General features: G+C 47.7%; 1 protein-coding gene across 3 annotated transcripts in view; it reads left to right on the top strand.

The window, feature by feature from the left end:
* Positions 1-17,838, top strand: part of LOC140395490 (sodium- and chloride-dependent GABA transporter 1-like) — a 159,673-nt gene that overhangs the window by 97,440 nt on the left and 44,395 nt on the right. For all 3 annotated transcript variants that reach the window (XM_072483339.1, XM_072483423.1, XM_072483505.1), the window contains 3 exons: positions 3,374-3,584; positions 14,904-15,036; positions 16,471-16,605. In XM_072483339.1, the coding sequence (XP_072339440.1) occupies positions 3,374-3,584; positions 14,904-15,036; positions 16,471-16,605 (479 nt within the window). The remainder of the gene's footprint in view (positions 1-3,373; positions 3,585-14,903; positions 15,037-16,470; positions 16,606-17,838) is intronic.

Genomic DNA, 17,838 nt, shown 5'->3' on the forward strand with positions numbered 1-17,838 from the left:
GCCCTTTCCTTGCACAACGATGAGGAGATGGCACACTTGATTGGCGCCCAGAAACCACCGGAGTGAGGGTGGACCCCACCATATTCAGTCATTCCCCTGTATAAGTGGCTAAACGAGCCACCGTGTCAGCTAAAGACCGAGTATGCACTCCTTGTTTGATGAGATCAAAAGTGCTCTGCGCCATCACAGAAACGGCCTCTCCTGTATCCAGCTCCATTTGGAACATATAATCATTTACTTTCATCGGAACACCAATATGGCCACCAGGGGCGCTGTCAGACAATTGAGCTGCATCTCCGCCTCATCCGGGTCATCCAGATGCAAGGCTCGACCCTGGGGCTGTTGCCTACCTTGACCAGGGCGCCGGGATCACTGGTCTTCCTGCTGCCGGCGGGTATTCCTAGACCGGCGTTCATACATCGCCTCGGCCGGAATCACCTTCAGCTGAGTCTGGGGACGTTGCACGTCTCAGCGGCTGGCTCTTCGCCCAGAGGTCAGAGTCGTAGCGGAGTGCGGTCAGGGGCTGCAGGTAACGCCCCAAAATGCTCACCTCCATCCCTTGTAACTCTTGAATGCCGCGTTCCGTGCTTTCTTGGGAGAGGGAGATTTGCAACGCCTGCTGAAAAGTTAGAGAAACTTCGCCCAAAAGCTTTTTGAGTTTCCATATTATTGATACTGCAGACCAAGCGATCGGGGAGCATATCGGACAAAACAGTCCCATACTCACAAAATTCGGCTACCTTCAGTAGCCAAGACACAAACCTGGTGAAGGACTCACCGGTGGACCTCTCTGCCGTATTAAACCGATACCTTTGAACGATTATCGGCAGGATTGGATTAATGTGTTCCACCACAAGTGGCACAAGCTGGTCAAATGTTCATGTATCCGGCGTTGTCGGGTACCTGAGACTCCAGATCACCCCAAACGTATCCGGTCCACAGGCTGTCAATAGTATGACCGTCTGGTGCTCCTTCTCCGCGATATTGTTGGTGCGGAAGAAATAACACATTCGTTCAGTGTATTGGTTCCAGTCTTCAACACTGGCGTCAAATCCAACCGCCCAAACCAAGCCATGGCAAATCAAAGAAACCCAAACCTGAGTCCAGAAAATCGGGAACGTGGCTCAGCTGAACAGGTTATAGGGGCGGCACCGCGACGCAGTGGTTAACCGAGGATCCGGATTTGATCTCGACCCCAGGTCACTGTCCGTGCGGAGTTTGCACATTCTCCCCGTGTCTGTGTGGGTCTCACCCCCACAACCCAAAAGATGTGCAGGGTAGGTGAATTGGCCACGCTAAACTCCCCCTTAATTAGAAAAAAAAAGAATCGGGTACTCTAAATTTATTTTTAAAAAGGTCACAGCATCGACAGCAAACACATTTACTCCTCATTACCAGTTTAATAAGGACCTGGATGTCCACACTGACTAAAATAAGAACAAAGTTTTATTTACACAAATGATATCTACACTAACCTCTACCGGGTTCTTGCTTGGTTGGTACCTTACTGGCCAACCTTATGTACATTGTGTAATTGGGATACCGCGGCTCTAGTGGGGGAACTAGTACACCGCAAGGAGCACAGGGAGGACATGCATTCCCACCCTGTAGGTCCTGTGTGGGATATTACACTTGGCCTTAATAATGGTGGAACCCAACATGAAATTGCAAAACAAATACATTTGCAATCACCTGGATTTATAAATGCTGAGTAGGTTATCCTCTTCTGCCATCTCCTGAGGGCCCCACCATCACATGTATCAATCGTCAGTCAATTTGATGCACTCCAAACCCCATGACTCAAAAAAACTGCTGAATACAGTGGTCGCAACTTCTTGCCTGAGGTGCTGAGGATCTGTGCGACTGAAATAACCACACCCTGAGCTAAGCTGTTCCAGTTAAAGCTTTGTTGTTTAGCCAACAGTACTAAGTTACCTCGGCATGTACTGTGTGCAAAAACAAGACAAATCCAACCTAATCAAATTACCACCCCAGCAGTATTCTCCTAATCATCTGCAAAATGAAGGAAGGTGCCATCAACAGCCGTAGCACGTGTCACTTAGTCATTAATACTTTACTGACTGATACTCTGTTTGGGTTCCAGTAGGAACATTTGACTTCAGGCTGCATTGCCTCTCAAGTTTTCATTGCAACCTTGGTCCAGAACATGAACACATAGGCTGAGGTGAAATAATGGCCTTGACAGAAAGACTGCATTAGACAGTCTGGCATCAATGAAGTCCGTAAGGATGAGCGCAAAGTCTCCACTGACAGGAGTGATACCCAGCAAACTCAGTTTGTTCTCACTGGAATGACCGAGGTTGAGGGGTGACTTGATAGAAGTCTACAAAATTATGAGGGGCATGGACAGAGTGGATAGTCAGAAGCTTTTTCTCCAGGTGGAAGAGTCAATTACTAGGGGACATCGATTTAAGGCACGAGGGGCAAAGTTTAGAGGAGATGTGTGAAGTACGTTTTTTACACCGAGGGTAGTTGGTACCTGGAACTTGCTGTCAGAGGAGGTGATGGAAGCAGGTACGTTTGTGATGTTTGAGGGGCGTCTTGACAAATACATGAATAGGATGGGAAAAGAGGGATACGGACCCAGGAAGTGTAGAAGGTTTTAGATTAGCATGGTCGGCGCTGGCTTGGAGGGCCGAAGGGCCTGTTCCTGTGCAGGACTTTTCTTTGTTCTTTGTTTATTAATTTCATGACTCCAAAAAGCTTCCCCATTACCCAAAAGGCACAGGTGGCAATATGATGAAATACTCTGCACTTGCTTGAATGATTGCAGCTGCAGGAAACACTCAAAGCTCAACACCATGGCAAGAATATTTCACACCGAAAGTTTTGACGATCTAATTTGGTCTAAATCCACATTGGGATTGCACCTATTCAGAAGGATTACTCCCAAGATGCCATGACCTGGACTCTAAAAGTACTATTTGGAGGTTAGATGTACGATTATTCTGCTGCACCTTCAAGTGTCTGTAACCTCCCTATCCTCTCATCTTGGGTGTAAATTAATTGTGTAGCATAGAAACATCCATTGGATACTTCAAAAATGTTTTCTAACAGTTTCCCTATCCCTTTTTGAGGGGTGGGAAGGGGAGAGAAACACAAGAGATGAATTTTAAAAATTTATTTGGAACTATATTACCTACAATTCTTCCCACTAAACGACATTTTGATACAGAGCTGCTCCTACAGTCCTCAGATGGTTATTTAGGTTCGACTATCGATTTTCATCTATCAACAAGGTTTCGGATTGGAACTTCAAATTGACTTTGTGTCAGTTAAAGTCACAAGTATTAATCGTGCAAAATGCTTAGTGTACTTCTTCGTTAATGGCCTTCTCTTTGCTGCTGTGCAGGTGTCGGCGTGGCAACGGTTGTGATTTCATTCTTGCTCTGTACTTATTACAATGTTATAATCACCTGGGCTCTGTACTACCTGTTCAACTCATTTCGATCAACACTTCCCTGGCAAAGCTGCAACAACACATGGAACATTGTGAAAAACTGCTCTGATGGACTTCCTGGGAATACCACACATCTTCGATCTGCCAGTCAACAATATTTTGAGTGAGTACAGCAAGAAAGGAAAAGGAGATTTCTCCTGATGGTCTGAATTATAGATCATTTTAATACATAATGACATACAGGTCATGTGTGGTATATATCTGCTCAGATATTTTCATCTGCTCAGTCACTTTCTTGGTGTGTGTTTTGCTCATCCATACCGCTCAACACCTCTACCACCCCTCCAACTAGAGCTAGCCCTGTCAATATGAAGGCCAGCATTTCATTGGCCTTTTAAATTATTTTCTGTACCTGTACATAACAGTTTAATTATTGATGTAAATGGCCCATGAAGTCTCTTTCGACCTACACTGTTTCTTGTATTTCAGCATTTGGAAAGTACTCTGTTCTATCCTTTTTAGGTCCAAAGCCTTCCATTTTCCTACATTCAAATCCATTTGGTACAATTTCAACCATTGCCCATTTACAGTGTAAATGCAGAGTTTAGGACATCGGATGAAACATACAGGAGTGCTGTACTACTCAATAGAGATGATGTGTGAAGAGATCAGTTCAGTCCATAGGAGGGTCATTCAGGAGTCTGGTAACAGTGTGGAAGATGTTTTTGAATCTGTAAGTGCATGTTCTCAGACTTCTGTATTTACTGCCCGATGGAAGAGGTTGGAAGAGAGACCCGGGAGGGGTCTTTGATTATGCTGCCCACTTTCCCAAGGCAGCGGGAAGTGTAGATAGAGTCAATGGATGGGAGGTGGATTTGTGAGATTTACTGGGCTGTGTTCACTACTCCCTGTAGTTTCTTACGGTCTTGGGCCAAACAGTTGCCATACCAGGCTGTGATGCAGCCAGATAGGATGCTTTCTATGATGCATCTGTAAAAATTGGTAAGAGTCAATGGGGACATGCTGAATTTCCTTAGTTTCCTGAGGAAGTATAGGCATCTTGGTTGTAGCATCGACATGGGTGGACCAGGACAGATTGTTGGTGATGTGCACACCTAGGAATTTGAAGCTGTCAACCATCTCCACCTCGGTACCATTGATACAGACAGGGGTGTGCACGATACTTTGGTTCCTGAAGGCAATGACCAGCTCCTTAGTTTTGCTGACGTTGAGGCAGAGATTGTTGTCATTACACCACACCACTAGGTTCTCTAACACCCACCTGTACTCTGACTCGAGATCAGGCCCACTAAAATCGTGTCATTAGATGGAGTTGGAGGCAAATTTTGCCCCACAGTCGTATGTGTACTGGGAGTATAGTAGGGAGCTAAATACGCAGCCTTGCGGGGCCCCTATTGGAGGAGGTGTTGTTTATCCTTACTGATTGTGGTCTGTGGGTCAGGAATTCGAGGATCCAGTTGCAGAGGGAAGAGCCAAGTCCTAGGTTTAGAGTTTTGATATGAGCTTGGCTGGGATTATGTTGTCGAAAGCGGAGTTGTAGTCAATGAATTGGAGTCTGATGTAGGAGTCCTTGTCGTCGAGATGCTCCAGGGATGAGTGTAGGGCCAGGGAGATAGCATCTGCTGTGGACCGGTTATGGTGGTATGCGAATTGCAGTGGACCAAGTCACTCTGGGAGTATGGAATTATGTGTCTCATGAGCAACTTCTCGAAGCACTTCATAATGATAGATGTCAAGGCCACTGGATGCTAGTTGTTGAGGCACCTTGCCTGGTTCCTATTTGGCACCGGTATGATGGTGGTCTTCTTGAAGTAGGAGGGAACTTCTGAATGGAGTAGGGAGATGTTGAAGATGTCCATGAACACACGGGCCAGTTGGTTCATGCAGGAGCTGAGTGCACGACCAGGGACTCCGTCAGGACCCATTGCTTTCCAAGGGTTCACTTTCAAGCAGGCCGATCTGACTTCAGAAGCTGTGATGGTAGCATGGGTGTGTCCGAGGCTGCTGGGGCAGTTGCAACGATTTGTTGGTTTCCTGTTCGAAGCGAGCATATAGTGCATCGGGACGGGGTGCACTGTTGCCAGAGATTCTACTCGGCTTTGCTTTGTAGCCTGTTATGTTGTTTAAGCCTTGCCACAACCGACGAGAATCCGTGTCATTGTCTGTGACTCTAGCTTAGTCTGGTTATTGTCTCTTGACATCCTTGACAAGAAGACTTGGGGACTGGTATAGCACAGTGTGCTAAACAGCTGGCTTGTAATGCAGAACAAGGCCAGCAGTGCGGATTCAATTCCCGTACCGGCCTCTCCGAACAGGTACCGGAATGTGGCGACTAGGGGCTTTTCACAGTAACTTCATTGAAGCCTACTTGATACAATAAGCAATTTATTATATTATTATTATTATTATTAATGGCTTTTTGGCGGTTGTACCGAGATTTCTTGTAATAATAAAATAATAATAGCATATTGTCACAAGTAGGCTTCAATGAAGTTACTGTGAAAAGCTCCTAGTCACCACATCCCGGCGCCTGTTCGGGGAGGCTACGGTAATTGAACTCGCGCTGCTGGTCTTGTTCTGCATTACAAGCCAGCTGTTTAGCCCACTATATAGGTCAGGTTCGCCTGTCTCAAATGCCTCCGACTTGGCCTTCAGTAGGGAGTGAATCCCCCGGTTAAACCATGGTTTCCGGTTGGGGGATGCACGTAGACCTTTGGCACGCTATATTCTACACACTTGCTGATGAAGTCTGTGATGGTGGTGGCATACTCGTTTAGGTGGGCCACTGAGAACTTAAATATGTACCAGTCCACTGACTCCAAGCAGTCGCGTAGGAGCTTTTCTGTTGCCTCTGACCAGCATTGCATGACATTCTTAACCGGATTCTCCCGCTTAAGTTTCTGCTTGTATGCCGGGAGAAGGAGCCCCGTCTTGTGATACCTGCACATTATCCCTATTCTCTGTCTCCTGCTACTCAGACATTCTGCTCACGAGGCCAATAGTTTGCGTTCAAGAGCTTCAACTTTAGCTAACAGTCTCTTATGAAGGACTTGAAGTGCCCTTTTGGTAGTCCATATAAATAACATCCATAGGTATTCCCCAGTGCATTATCTTAGTCACATCTTCACTCTATCCTGAATAATTTCTTGACAACAGATGTGAGATTAACTGGTTTATAATTTCCTGGTTTCATGTGTCACCTTTCTTTTTATTTAAATCCCAATTCATCTTTTTTCCAATTAAGGGGCCAATCCACCTAGCCTGCACATCTTTGGGTTGTGGGGGCGAAACCCATGCAAACATGGGAAGAATGTGCAAACTCTACACGGACAGTGACCCAGAGCCGGGATCGAACCTGGGACCTCGGCGCCATGAGGCAACAATGCGAACCACTGCACTACTGTACTGCCCCTCTGTCTCCTTTTTTAATCATAGAATAGAATCATCGAATTTACAGTGCAGAAGGAGGCCATTCGGCCCATCAAATCTGTACTGGCCCCTGGAAAGAGCACCCTACACCTCCACCCCATTGCAGCAATCCCACCAATCTTTTTGGACACTAAGGGCAATTTAGCATAGCCAATCCACCTAACCTGCACATCTGGACTGTGGGAGGAAACCGGAGCACCCGGAGGAAATCCACGCAGACATGGGGAGAACGTGCAGACTCCGCACAGACAGTGACCAATGCCAGGAATCGAACCTGGCACCCTGGAGCTGTGAAGCAGCAGTGCTAACCACTGTGCTACCGTGCCATCCTAAAATGGGAGGTGAGTTCACTATTGAACCTCTTGGCCGTTATAGGGCATACATATGCTCACGGTTTGCATGGAGTCCAGTTATGAAGCCAATAGCAAATACTGGAAAGTTACCAAAAGTGGCCAAAAACTGGAAAATTGTTTGACAATACGGGGAACATCTCTCTCCGTCCTAGCTAAGCTTAATACAGTCCAAATAAAGGCAGACCAGTGGATTCTATGAGACTCTACAGTAATGAGCTTTTGAAAATATGAATCTTGATTCTCTCTTCTCTAGGATTATTGCTAGAGCATCCATGCTAGTGGAGGTTTCAATACTTATACAAGAATGCAAGAGCCAATGCACCTGTCTGTAGCATTTTTCATTGAGCCAAAAATGTCCTTCCAAGATACCAGCAACAACAGCATCTTTCAGCTTCTCTTGCCTCTAAAATGTGCCAGACAATATGGTTGAATTTCAACTGCAGTGTGACCTTTCAAAGAAAGACTTGCGTTTTATGTAATGCCTTTCACTACCTTTAGTATGTCCCAAAGCACTTCATAGCCAATTATGTACTTTTGAAGTATCATCACTGTTGCAATGTAGGAAACACAGCAACCAATTTGCATTCCGGAAGCTCCTGCAAACCGCAATGTAATAATGACAAAATAATGCATATTTTACTGATATTGAGGGATAAAAATTGTGCAGGACACTGGAGAAGATGATCCTACTCTTCATACTATTAACATCCGGTCCTTTACGCCCACCTGAGGGTGCAGATAGGGCCTTGGTTTAATGGCTCATCTAAAAGACAGCACGTTTGACATTGCCTCAAGCCTTCAGTCAGCCTAACATTTCCTGCTTTAGTTTCTGCCATCGGACTTGAATACACAACCGTATGACTCAAAGGTGAGAGTGCTGGATGTTTGCTGAACTACCGACGCATTAGGCTATGGAAAGAAAGGGATTAATTTGTTTGTTAGCATCCAGATGCAGTTTGTCCGTGTCTTGCTGCCGATAACAGCAAATTGGATTTGTGGCGTGTAATAGTTTTTGCCTGCTACACCCTGTTGACATGCTAACTAATATACCAAAGAATTGGAAAATCCCAAATTAATGTTTTTAATATCCAACTCTGGATCCATGAGGTAGTTCAGCCTTCCTGAACTGCAGGGATTCTTGTTTTGAATGTATTCTTTCCCTCCTACCATGTATTCATTCTCTTGTGTCACTTCCCAACTCAGCCAGGCAAGTGGGAAAAAACCAGCTTACCCTTAATGAGTTGGTTTGATATTGCACATCATGATGCATATGACTGTTAAATTATTTCACTGGTAAAGGTGTGAAATAGATAGTGTGAATGTAAGTATAACGCTATCACCCTGTCATCTGATTCAGATTGGTGATTCATTGTAGAGAGTTATTTCTATATTATCACTGCCTGCCCAGTTCCAAACTGTCAAGATAAATGTGCTACCAAGGTTTTTATTCTTATTTCAATGTATTCCCATTTGTTTTCCCAAAGCATTTTTGTTACAACAACAAATTAATATCACCTTTTATCTGGGCAGGTAAGAGTCCCGGAGTCCGGAGCGCTCCGCTTCAGAGAGACAAGATCGGGGGGCATAGCCCTCCCAAATCTCCCTGTTTTATTACTGGGCTGCCAACATACAGAAAATCCTACAATTGCTCAGTGACTCGGGTCGAACTAGTGTAGAATGGAGGCACGGTCTTGTGCCGCAGCCTCCTCCCTACATGCCATAATTACTGCACCGATGTCCTTCTCCCTGTAGGTCTTTCCTTGAGCCCTGTGGTGATCGCCCCCTCAGGATTTGAAAACAGTTCTGGCAGCACTTCAATCTTCTCTCACTGTCCTCACTTGCCCCGATATGTGATAACCACCTCGTGCCTTCAAGCTTGGACCCATCGTTCAGGTCCTGGAGAAATGAAATGAAAATGTCACAATATTGTCACAAGTAGGCTTCAAATGAAGTTACTGTGAAAAGCCCCTAGTTGCCACATTCTGGCGCCTGTTCGGGGAGGCTGTTACGGGAATTGAACCGTGCTGCTGGCCTGCCTTGGTCTGCTTTCAAAGCCAGTGATTTAGCCCTGTGTTAAACAGCCCCTACGGGAGGTCTGCTGCAGTTTGGGGATTTATTTCTAGATGGAGGCTTTGCCAGTCTTGAAAAACTCAAGGACAGATACAATCTGACTGGTTCCAACCTTTTTTGTTTCTTTCAAATTTGGGATTTTTCACATAAGTTCTTTTCCTCCTTTCCCCTGGCCTCTCCTCCTTCCCTGCCGGAAAAGGTATTGTCCTTGGCACAGCAGGGGAGAGGGTCAATTTTAAATCTCTAAAACCTCATTCTATCTTCGGATCCTGCCCCTTTGGGTAGAGTATATGAGGAACATGGGGGGAGCTAGGCTCTGTGCTTATTGAGGAGGTTTGGAGGGAAGCCCTCTTCAGGGTGAATTCCATTTCATCTTGTGCTAAACTGAGTTTGGTTCAGTTCAAAATACTGCATAGAACGCATTGGGCAAAGGCAAGGATGAGTGGATTCTTTCAAGACATGGAGAACGCTATTCGCTTACACCGGCTAACCGCAGGCATGTGTTTTGGACTTGTCCTAAGCTTGCTGGATACTGGGTTTCCCTTTTCGACATAATATCCAAGATTTTGCGGATGGCCCTAGAACGTTGCCCACTGGTTGCAATACTTGGAGTTTCAGACTCACCGTCGCTCTGTTCTGGAATGGGGGCAGATGTCCTTGCCTTCGCTTCCTTAATAGCCAGGTGGCAAATATTACTCAACTGGAGATCTCCCTCACCACCTAAGGCATCCGCATGGGTGGAAGATGTGATATTGGTCTTGAATCTGGAAACGGTCAAGTATATATCAGAGGCTCGGTGGGGGAGTTCCACCAGAGATGGTGGCCATTAATTTCTTTCTTTAAAGACTTGGACACATTCGAGGGTTAGGGAGGTTTGAGTTAGGGGGGGGGGGGGGGGTTAGTTTAGTAATAGGGGTTTCTTGTCCCATTGTATTCATTACTTAATGCAGGAATTTCTTTTCATTTTGGATTCCCTCTAAATTTTTCTAATCTACCCTCTGCTATCTCTTCATATTCTTGATTTTTTGTTTTGTTTTATGTGATATGTATGATGTGTATATCTTTGTCATTCTGTATATTATTGTTTGTATTTGATAATTTAATAAAATGTTTATTTTTTTTAAATTTAAAAATCGCTGCCTGCCACATACGAGTACAAATTCAACCTTAAGATGAGAAATAAATGTTTTTTTAATAAATGTTTTATTAAAGTTTTTCCAATGAGCCTTTTTACATAACAAAAGTAGAAGTACAGATAGTAATAAAAAATAACAATAAACATAGCCCAAAGCTTACAATGAAACTACTTACAAAACAGAATTTTCTTTTTTTAAACAGAACAAGTGGGTTTTGTCTCCATGCCCAACTCACACATTATACCAACAGTACCCCCCCCCCCCCCCCCCCCTGGAAGGATGCTACTGCTGCTGACACTTACTGCTCCCCTAGAAAGTCAAGGAAAGGTTGCCACTGCCAGGAGAACCCCATCAAGGACCCTCTCAAGGCGAACTTTATTCGCTCCAGGCTGAGGAACCCCGCCATATCGCTAACCCAGGTCTCCACACCCGGGGGTTTCGAGTCCCTCCACATTAACAAGATCCGTCTCCGGGCTACCAGGGAGGCAAAGGCCAGTACCTCGGCCTCTTTCGCTTCCTGCACTCCCGGATCCTCCGACACCCCAAATATCACTACCGCTGGGCTCGCCTTCACCCGAGCGTCCAAAATCCTAGACATCACCCTCGCAAACCCCAGCCAGAATCCTTTAAGCGCCGGGGATGCCCAAAACATATGGGCATGATTCGCCGGACTCCCCGCACACCTCGGGCACCTGTCCTCCACCCCAAAAACCCTATTCATTCTTGCTGCCATTATATGCGCCCGATGCACCACCTTAAACTAGATTAATCCGAGCCTGGCACATGATGATGAGGAGGGGTTCACCCTGCCCAGGGCATCGGCCCACAGGCCCTCATCCAGCTCCTCGCCCAGCTCCACCTTCCAATTATCCTTCAACTCCCCCACTGAGGCTTCCTCTACCTCCTGCAGCTCCTGATATATGTCCGACACCTTCCTCTCCCCTACCTAGACACCAGACACCACCCTATCCTGGATCCTACGTGGGGGCAGCCGCGGGAATGTCCCCACCTGTTTTCTAAGGAAGTCCCGAACCTGAAGGTGCCTGAACGCATTCCCCAGGGGCAGACCGAACCTCTCCTCCAGTGCCTGCATGCTGGGGAAAACCCTGTCTATAAACAGGTCCCCCATCCTCCTAATACCTGCCCTATACCAGCCTTGGTACCCCCAATCCAACCTACCCGGAGCAAATCTGTGGTTATTCCGTATCCGGGTCCACACCGAGGCCCCCTCCTCTCCCCTGTGTCTCCTCCACTGCCCCCAGATCCTCAGTGCCACCGTTACCACCGAACTAGTGGTGTATCGCGCCGGCGAGAACGGCAGTGGAGCCGTAACAAGTGCTCGTAGACTGGTGCCTCTACACGACGCCGCCTCCAACCGCCCCCACGCTGCCCCCTCCATCATCCATTTCCTGATCATGGCCACATTGGCCCAGTAATAACTGCAGAAGTTCGGCAGAGCCAGTCCCCCCCCCCCTCCCCCTACCCCCAAACGCTCCAAGAATACCCCTTTGACTCGCGGGGTTTTATTCACCCACACAAATCCCGTAACAATCCTATTCACCCGCTTAAAGAAGGACTTTGGGATGAAAATGGGGAGGCACTGAAATACGAAGAGGAACCTGGGGAGAACCGTCATCTTCACAGTCTGCACCCGTCCCGCCAAGGAAAGCGGGAGCATATCCCACCTTTTAAACTCTCCCTCCATCTGCTCCACTAGCCGGGTTAAGTTGAGCCTGTGCAGGGCATCCCAGTTCCTGGCCACTTGTATCCCCAAGTATCGAAAGCTCCTCTCCACTATCCTGAGTGGGAGCTCCCTCAGTCTCTCCTCCTGGCCCCTACCATGGAACACGAACAGCTCACTCTTCCCCACGTTCAACCTATACCCCGAGAACCTCCCGAAGTCCACCAGGAGCCGCATGACCTCCCCCATCCCCTCTAACGGGTCCGAAATATACAACAGCAGGTCATCCGCGTAGAGGGAGACCCGGTGCTCCTCCCCTCCGCGCACCAGCCCCCTCCAATCCCCCAAAGTCCTGAGTGCAATGGCCAACGCCTCAATTGCCAGGGCAAACAGCAACGGGGACACCTGTCTCGTCCCTCGGTGCAGCCTGAAATATTCTGACCTTAGCCGGTTTGTGGACACACTCGCTACAGGGGCCTGATACAGCAGCTTGACCCACCCTATAAATCCCTCCCCAAATCCAAACCTGCCTAGCGCCTCCCACAGATACTCCCACTCCACCCTGTCAAAGGCCTTCTCCGCATCCATCGCAGCCTCCACCTCTTTCCCCCCCCCCCCCCCCCCCCCCAACCCTCCGAGGGCATCATGATAAAATTCAGGAGCCTCCTCACATTCGCGTTCAGCTGCCTGCCCTTAACAAAACCCGTCTGGTCCTCCCCAATCACTCCCGGGACACAGTCCTCTATTCTGGTGGCCAGAATTTTTGCCAACAGCTTGGCATCCACGTTCAGGAGCGATATCGGCCCGCAGGACCCACACTGAACCGGGTCCTTCTCCTTCTTCAGGATAAGCGAGGTCAATGCCTGCGACATTGTCGGAGGGAGGGTCCCTTTCTCCTTTGCCTCATTGAAGGTTCTCATCAGGAGCGGGCACAACAGCTCCGAGAACTTCTTATAAAATTCTACGGGGAAGCCATCCGGGCCCGGGGCCTTGCCTGTCTGCATGCCTGCCAGCCCCCTGACTACCTCCTTCAACTCAATCGGGGCCCCCAGTCCCTCCACCCGCTCTGCTTCCACCCTTGGGAACATCAACCGGTCCATGAACCGCCTCATCTCTTCCCCCTCCCTGGGGGGGTTCCGACTCATATAACCTCCAGTAGAACTCCCTGAAGACTTAATTGACCCTCTCTGGGCTCAGCACCATGTTGCCTTCCCTATCCCACACTCCCCCAATCTCTCTGGCTGCCTCCCTCCTGCGCAGCTGGTGCGCCAGCATCCTACTCGCCTTCTCCCCATACTCATAAACTGCCCCCTTCGCTTTCCTCTGCTGCGCCTCCACCTTCCCTGTGGACAGCAGATCAAACTCCGCCTGTAATTTCCGGCGCTCGTTCAACAGCCCCCATCTGGGGCCTCCGCGTACCTCCTATCTACCCTGAGCATCTCTCCCACCAGTCCCTCCCTCTCCGCCCTCTCCTTCTCTCTATGGGACCTAATGGAGATTAACTCTCCCCTAATGACCGTCTTCTGAGCCTCCCAAACCACTGCCACCATCACCTCTCCTGTGTCATTCGCTCCCACATAATTCTCAATCTGCACTGCACTGAAGGCCTCCTTCTGCACTGTAAATTCAATGATAATCTATGATTAATCTAGGACAAGGTTTCGGCACAACATCGTGGGCCGAAGGGCCTGTTCTGTCCTGTATTTTCTATGTTCTATGTTCAATACTCCTCCTTATCCGCCCGCACACGTCTTCGTCCGCCAGCAGCCCCACATCCAATCGCCAGAGAGGGCGCTGACCCCGTTCCGTCCCCAGTCGCAGCTCCACCCAGTGCGGGGCATGGTCCGAGACTGCAATGGCTGAGTATTCTACCCCCTCCACCCTCGGGATTAACGCCCTACTCAACACAAAAAGAAGTCTATTCGCGAATAGACTTTATGGACATGGGAGAAAAAGGAAAGCTCCTTCGTCCTTGGCCGCGTAAACCTCCAGGGGTCCACTCCCCCCCCCCCCCCCCAATTTGGCCCATGTACTCCCAGAAGGCCCTGACCGCTGCCGGCCTCTTTCCCGTTCTGGACTTGGAACAATCCAAGCTCGGATCCAAGACCGTATTAAAGTCCCCTCCCATTATCAGGTGACTTATCTCCAAGTCCGGGATCCTACCCAACATGCGCCTCATAACATCCGCGTCGTCCCAGTTCGGGGCATATACATTCACTAACGCCCTGCAGCTTGCCACTCACCATTATATACCTGTCCCCCCTTGTCTGCCACGATGCTCCCGCCTCAAACGCCACTCGTTTACTGACCAAAATGGCCACCCCTCTGGTCTTGGAGTCTAACCCCGAGTGAAACACCTGTCCCACCCATCCTTTCCTCAGCCTCGTCTGGTCCGCAAGCTTTAAGTGCGTCTCTTGCAACATGGCCACGTCCGCCTTCAACCCCTTCAAATGCGAGAACACGCGAGACCGCTTGACCGGCCCATTCAGGCCCCTCACGTTCCACGTGATCAGCCTGGTCGGGGGGTAGCCTCCCGCCGACTAGCCATCTCCCTTCTTTGGCCAGCCGCGTGCCCCGCCTCCCTCCTCCAGCTCTCCCCCGGCGGCCCCCCCCCACCTGACTCTCCATCCATACCCCTCACCTGGCTCCCCTTCAGTCAGCAAAACAGCAGCCCCCCCCCCCCCCCCCGCCAAGCATCCGCTTAGCTCTGGTTGAGAAATAAATGTTTAACAGAATTAAATACTCTGTAATTTAAACAAAACGTGCCTGACAATTCATTGTGTTTTGTACAGTTACAGGTTGTTGAAGATGAGTAATGGGATTGAAGAGATGGGCAACATACGCTGGGAATTATTTGGCCTACTTCTATTGGCTTGGATCATTGTATATTTCTGTATATTCAAAGGAGTTAAATCTACTGGAAAGGTGAGGAGCAGAAGATATCGGTGCTGGACAGAAATATTTCTGACTATTATTTTATTTGACCAATTTTGATTCTTGGCAGTTTTGGGAAAACTAAGGTTAATAAATGTTGTAATAGTACTCAGTGCCCAAATTACACAAGTGGAAAGTTTCATCATGATATTCCTCCAGGAATAGCGGCAACTCCCTAACACAAGAGAAGAGCCTGTCCTGTCAAGTTTAAATTTTGGCCAAGTGCTTTAACCACTCTTAATTTTCCCACTGTACAAATGTTGGTGTTCCTGAAGTAGATCGTACATTAAGGAAGCCATTTTGTTTTCTGAAGGTTGGTTTTGTTTGGCTGAATATCAATTGATATCTGTTTGAAGCTCTTGAACTTCTGTTCAGACTTTTACTACAAACATAGTCAGCTTTATGGACTTTGGATACACAAACCTAGTCAGCTCTATGGACTTCGGATGTAGATTATCCACTGGCAATTATTCCACTCCTATTTTATGAAGAGATGGCAGAGGATAGATTAGATGAATTTAGAGAGGGAATCCAAAATTAAAAACAATTACTGCATGAAAATAAACATTCATCAAGGTTACCAAAAAAAGTAGATTTCCCTGCACGTCGTTACCTTTTAAAAGGTTGCACTTGCCCTCTTCCTCCCTTCCCATTCTCCACCCCTAAGGTGGGAGAGAAGAAAGGGGATCCTTCTTCACCACCATGAAAAAGTGCACAGTAAGGGGGAAACACATGGAAGGGAACAAGATGATCAGCAGCCAAAGAATAGAGGACAGAACTTGTTGTCCAATGCATTCAATGAATAAACGTTCTATAATTCAATGTCAAGTCACTTGGTTCCTGCATGTTATCCACCCCTACTACCCTCACAATGCCCCTGATATCAAAGTCAATCCTCTTGTAGTATAAAGAGTGTTACAAGTCAAATCTAAAACTCCTTCATGCTGGGATCAAGAGGATTTGAAAGTGCTGAAGTCGATTACCATGCCTTGGTTCTGCTGGGGCACAAGTTCACAGCTGCCATCTGCTGCCGCTGCTGTAACGATCACCCAACTCCGCTCAGGCCTCAGGCTGAGGCCTAGCACCTGGAAGCTTCTGTGCGCTTTTAACCAAGATAACACGAATAAACGTGTCCGTCCATTGGAGGAGGAAATGATCTTCCTCCCTGGAATAACTGAAATTAAGAGCTCCGGATGTGAGGGAAGAATCACCAGGCTGCGATCAATTTTCTCTGTGGTGATTGATAAACCAAGACATTGTGCCGAGTCACTGAGTCTTGAAAATGTGTAAGAGCTGTCTGATCAGAATCACAAAGAGGAATAAAAATGGTTCTTTAAGCTGAGTATTTCCCTAGGTTTAAATAGAAACCTGTTATTTTGGTCATTTCTATTTATGCACAGCTAATCTTTCTCTTGGCCTTCCTAGGTGGTGTATTTTACAGCTATTTTTCCATATCTCATCCTGATAATACTACTAATCAATAATGTGCAGCTACCAGGAGCCAAGAATGGAATCCTCTTCTTCCTCACACCCAAGTGGAGCAAGCTGCTGGAAGTCCAGGTAACAGCCATAATAGTTACTTGGTTTTGCTTCGGGACAGTGGGTGGTTAGAAGGCATAAGTGACGAGGACAGTTGTCCAATGATCTAGAGTAATGTTGTGGTTTTTAAAATACATTTTGTTTGGATACATTACTGTCAAAAGCATACAACCTCCGGCTCCGTCTAATTAAATAGATATTCAATTTGCCACTATTTTCCTTGGAGAAAGGGGGATAAATGGTTTCTAATCTGATTTGGGCCTTCTCTTCATTGTTAAAATGATGGCAACAAAGCTACAATGGAAGAAAGTGGATTGATTTAAAGGGACTGGACCATGATGAGATGGGAGCGCTTCACTTCTTCCACTTTGAAGAAGGGAAAGTTGGATTGTAAAAGCTAAAAAGTCCAGAAGGCTAAGGGGAAAGAAGGAAGGCAAATAAATTTGTGTTGTCACAGGGCAAAATGTTCTGTTTGGGAGACTAGAGGTTGGCGCCAAGACTGAATTGCGTGTGGTTCACGTTCCTGTTGGGGGCGCTATTTGTGGAGCAATTCAGGGCATGCAAATGGACAAGCAATCTGCCCACATGAATCTGGAACAATTCTCATTTCCACTGGCGTTGGATTAGCTGGGGCTGGAATTGGTGCTGGAGACCTTGACAAGCTGGAGCTGCTTATAAGCACTCCACTCCCCACACTCCTCATTCCAGCCAAGAGGGCTCAGAGGAGAGCAGCACCGAGGTTCACTGAGACTGAGCTCGATCAAATGTTGAATGCAGTGGAGGAGAGGCGGGCACCCTCTTCCTCAGGGTATGCAGGAGGCTCCAGCTGCGATCGTCAACCAGGCCTGGGCGGAGGTGGCCGAAGTAGTCAGTAACATGAGCCTCACCAGGCGGACGAGCACGCAGTGTCGGAAGAAGATGAACGACCTCCTTAGGGCAACTTGGGTGAGTCACCACCTCTGTTCCCCCTGCATCACTCCTGTCCCTCACCCTTCACATCAATTCCCACTCCCATAGAGCCAATCAAAATCCACTTGCCTGCATCTCCCTCACATCTATCATCGAGGAAGAAATAGCGAGGCATCTGGATGGAAATTGTCCCATTGGGCAGACGCAGCATGGGTTCATAGAGGGCAGGTCATGCCTAACTAATTTAGTGGAATTTTTTGAGGACATTACCAGTGCGATAGATAACGGGGAGCCAATGGATGTGGTATATCTGGATTTCCAGAAAGCTTTTGACAAGGTGCCACA

This window comes from Scyliorhinus torazame, chromosome 1, assembly GCF_047496885.1.
Source record: "Scyliorhinus torazame isolate Kashiwa2021f chromosome 1, sScyTor2.1, whole genome shotgun sequence".
Classification (NCBI taxonomy): domain Eukaryota; kingdom Metazoa; phylum Chordata; class Chondrichthyes; order Carcharhiniformes; family Scyliorhinidae; genus Scyliorhinus; species Scyliorhinus torazame.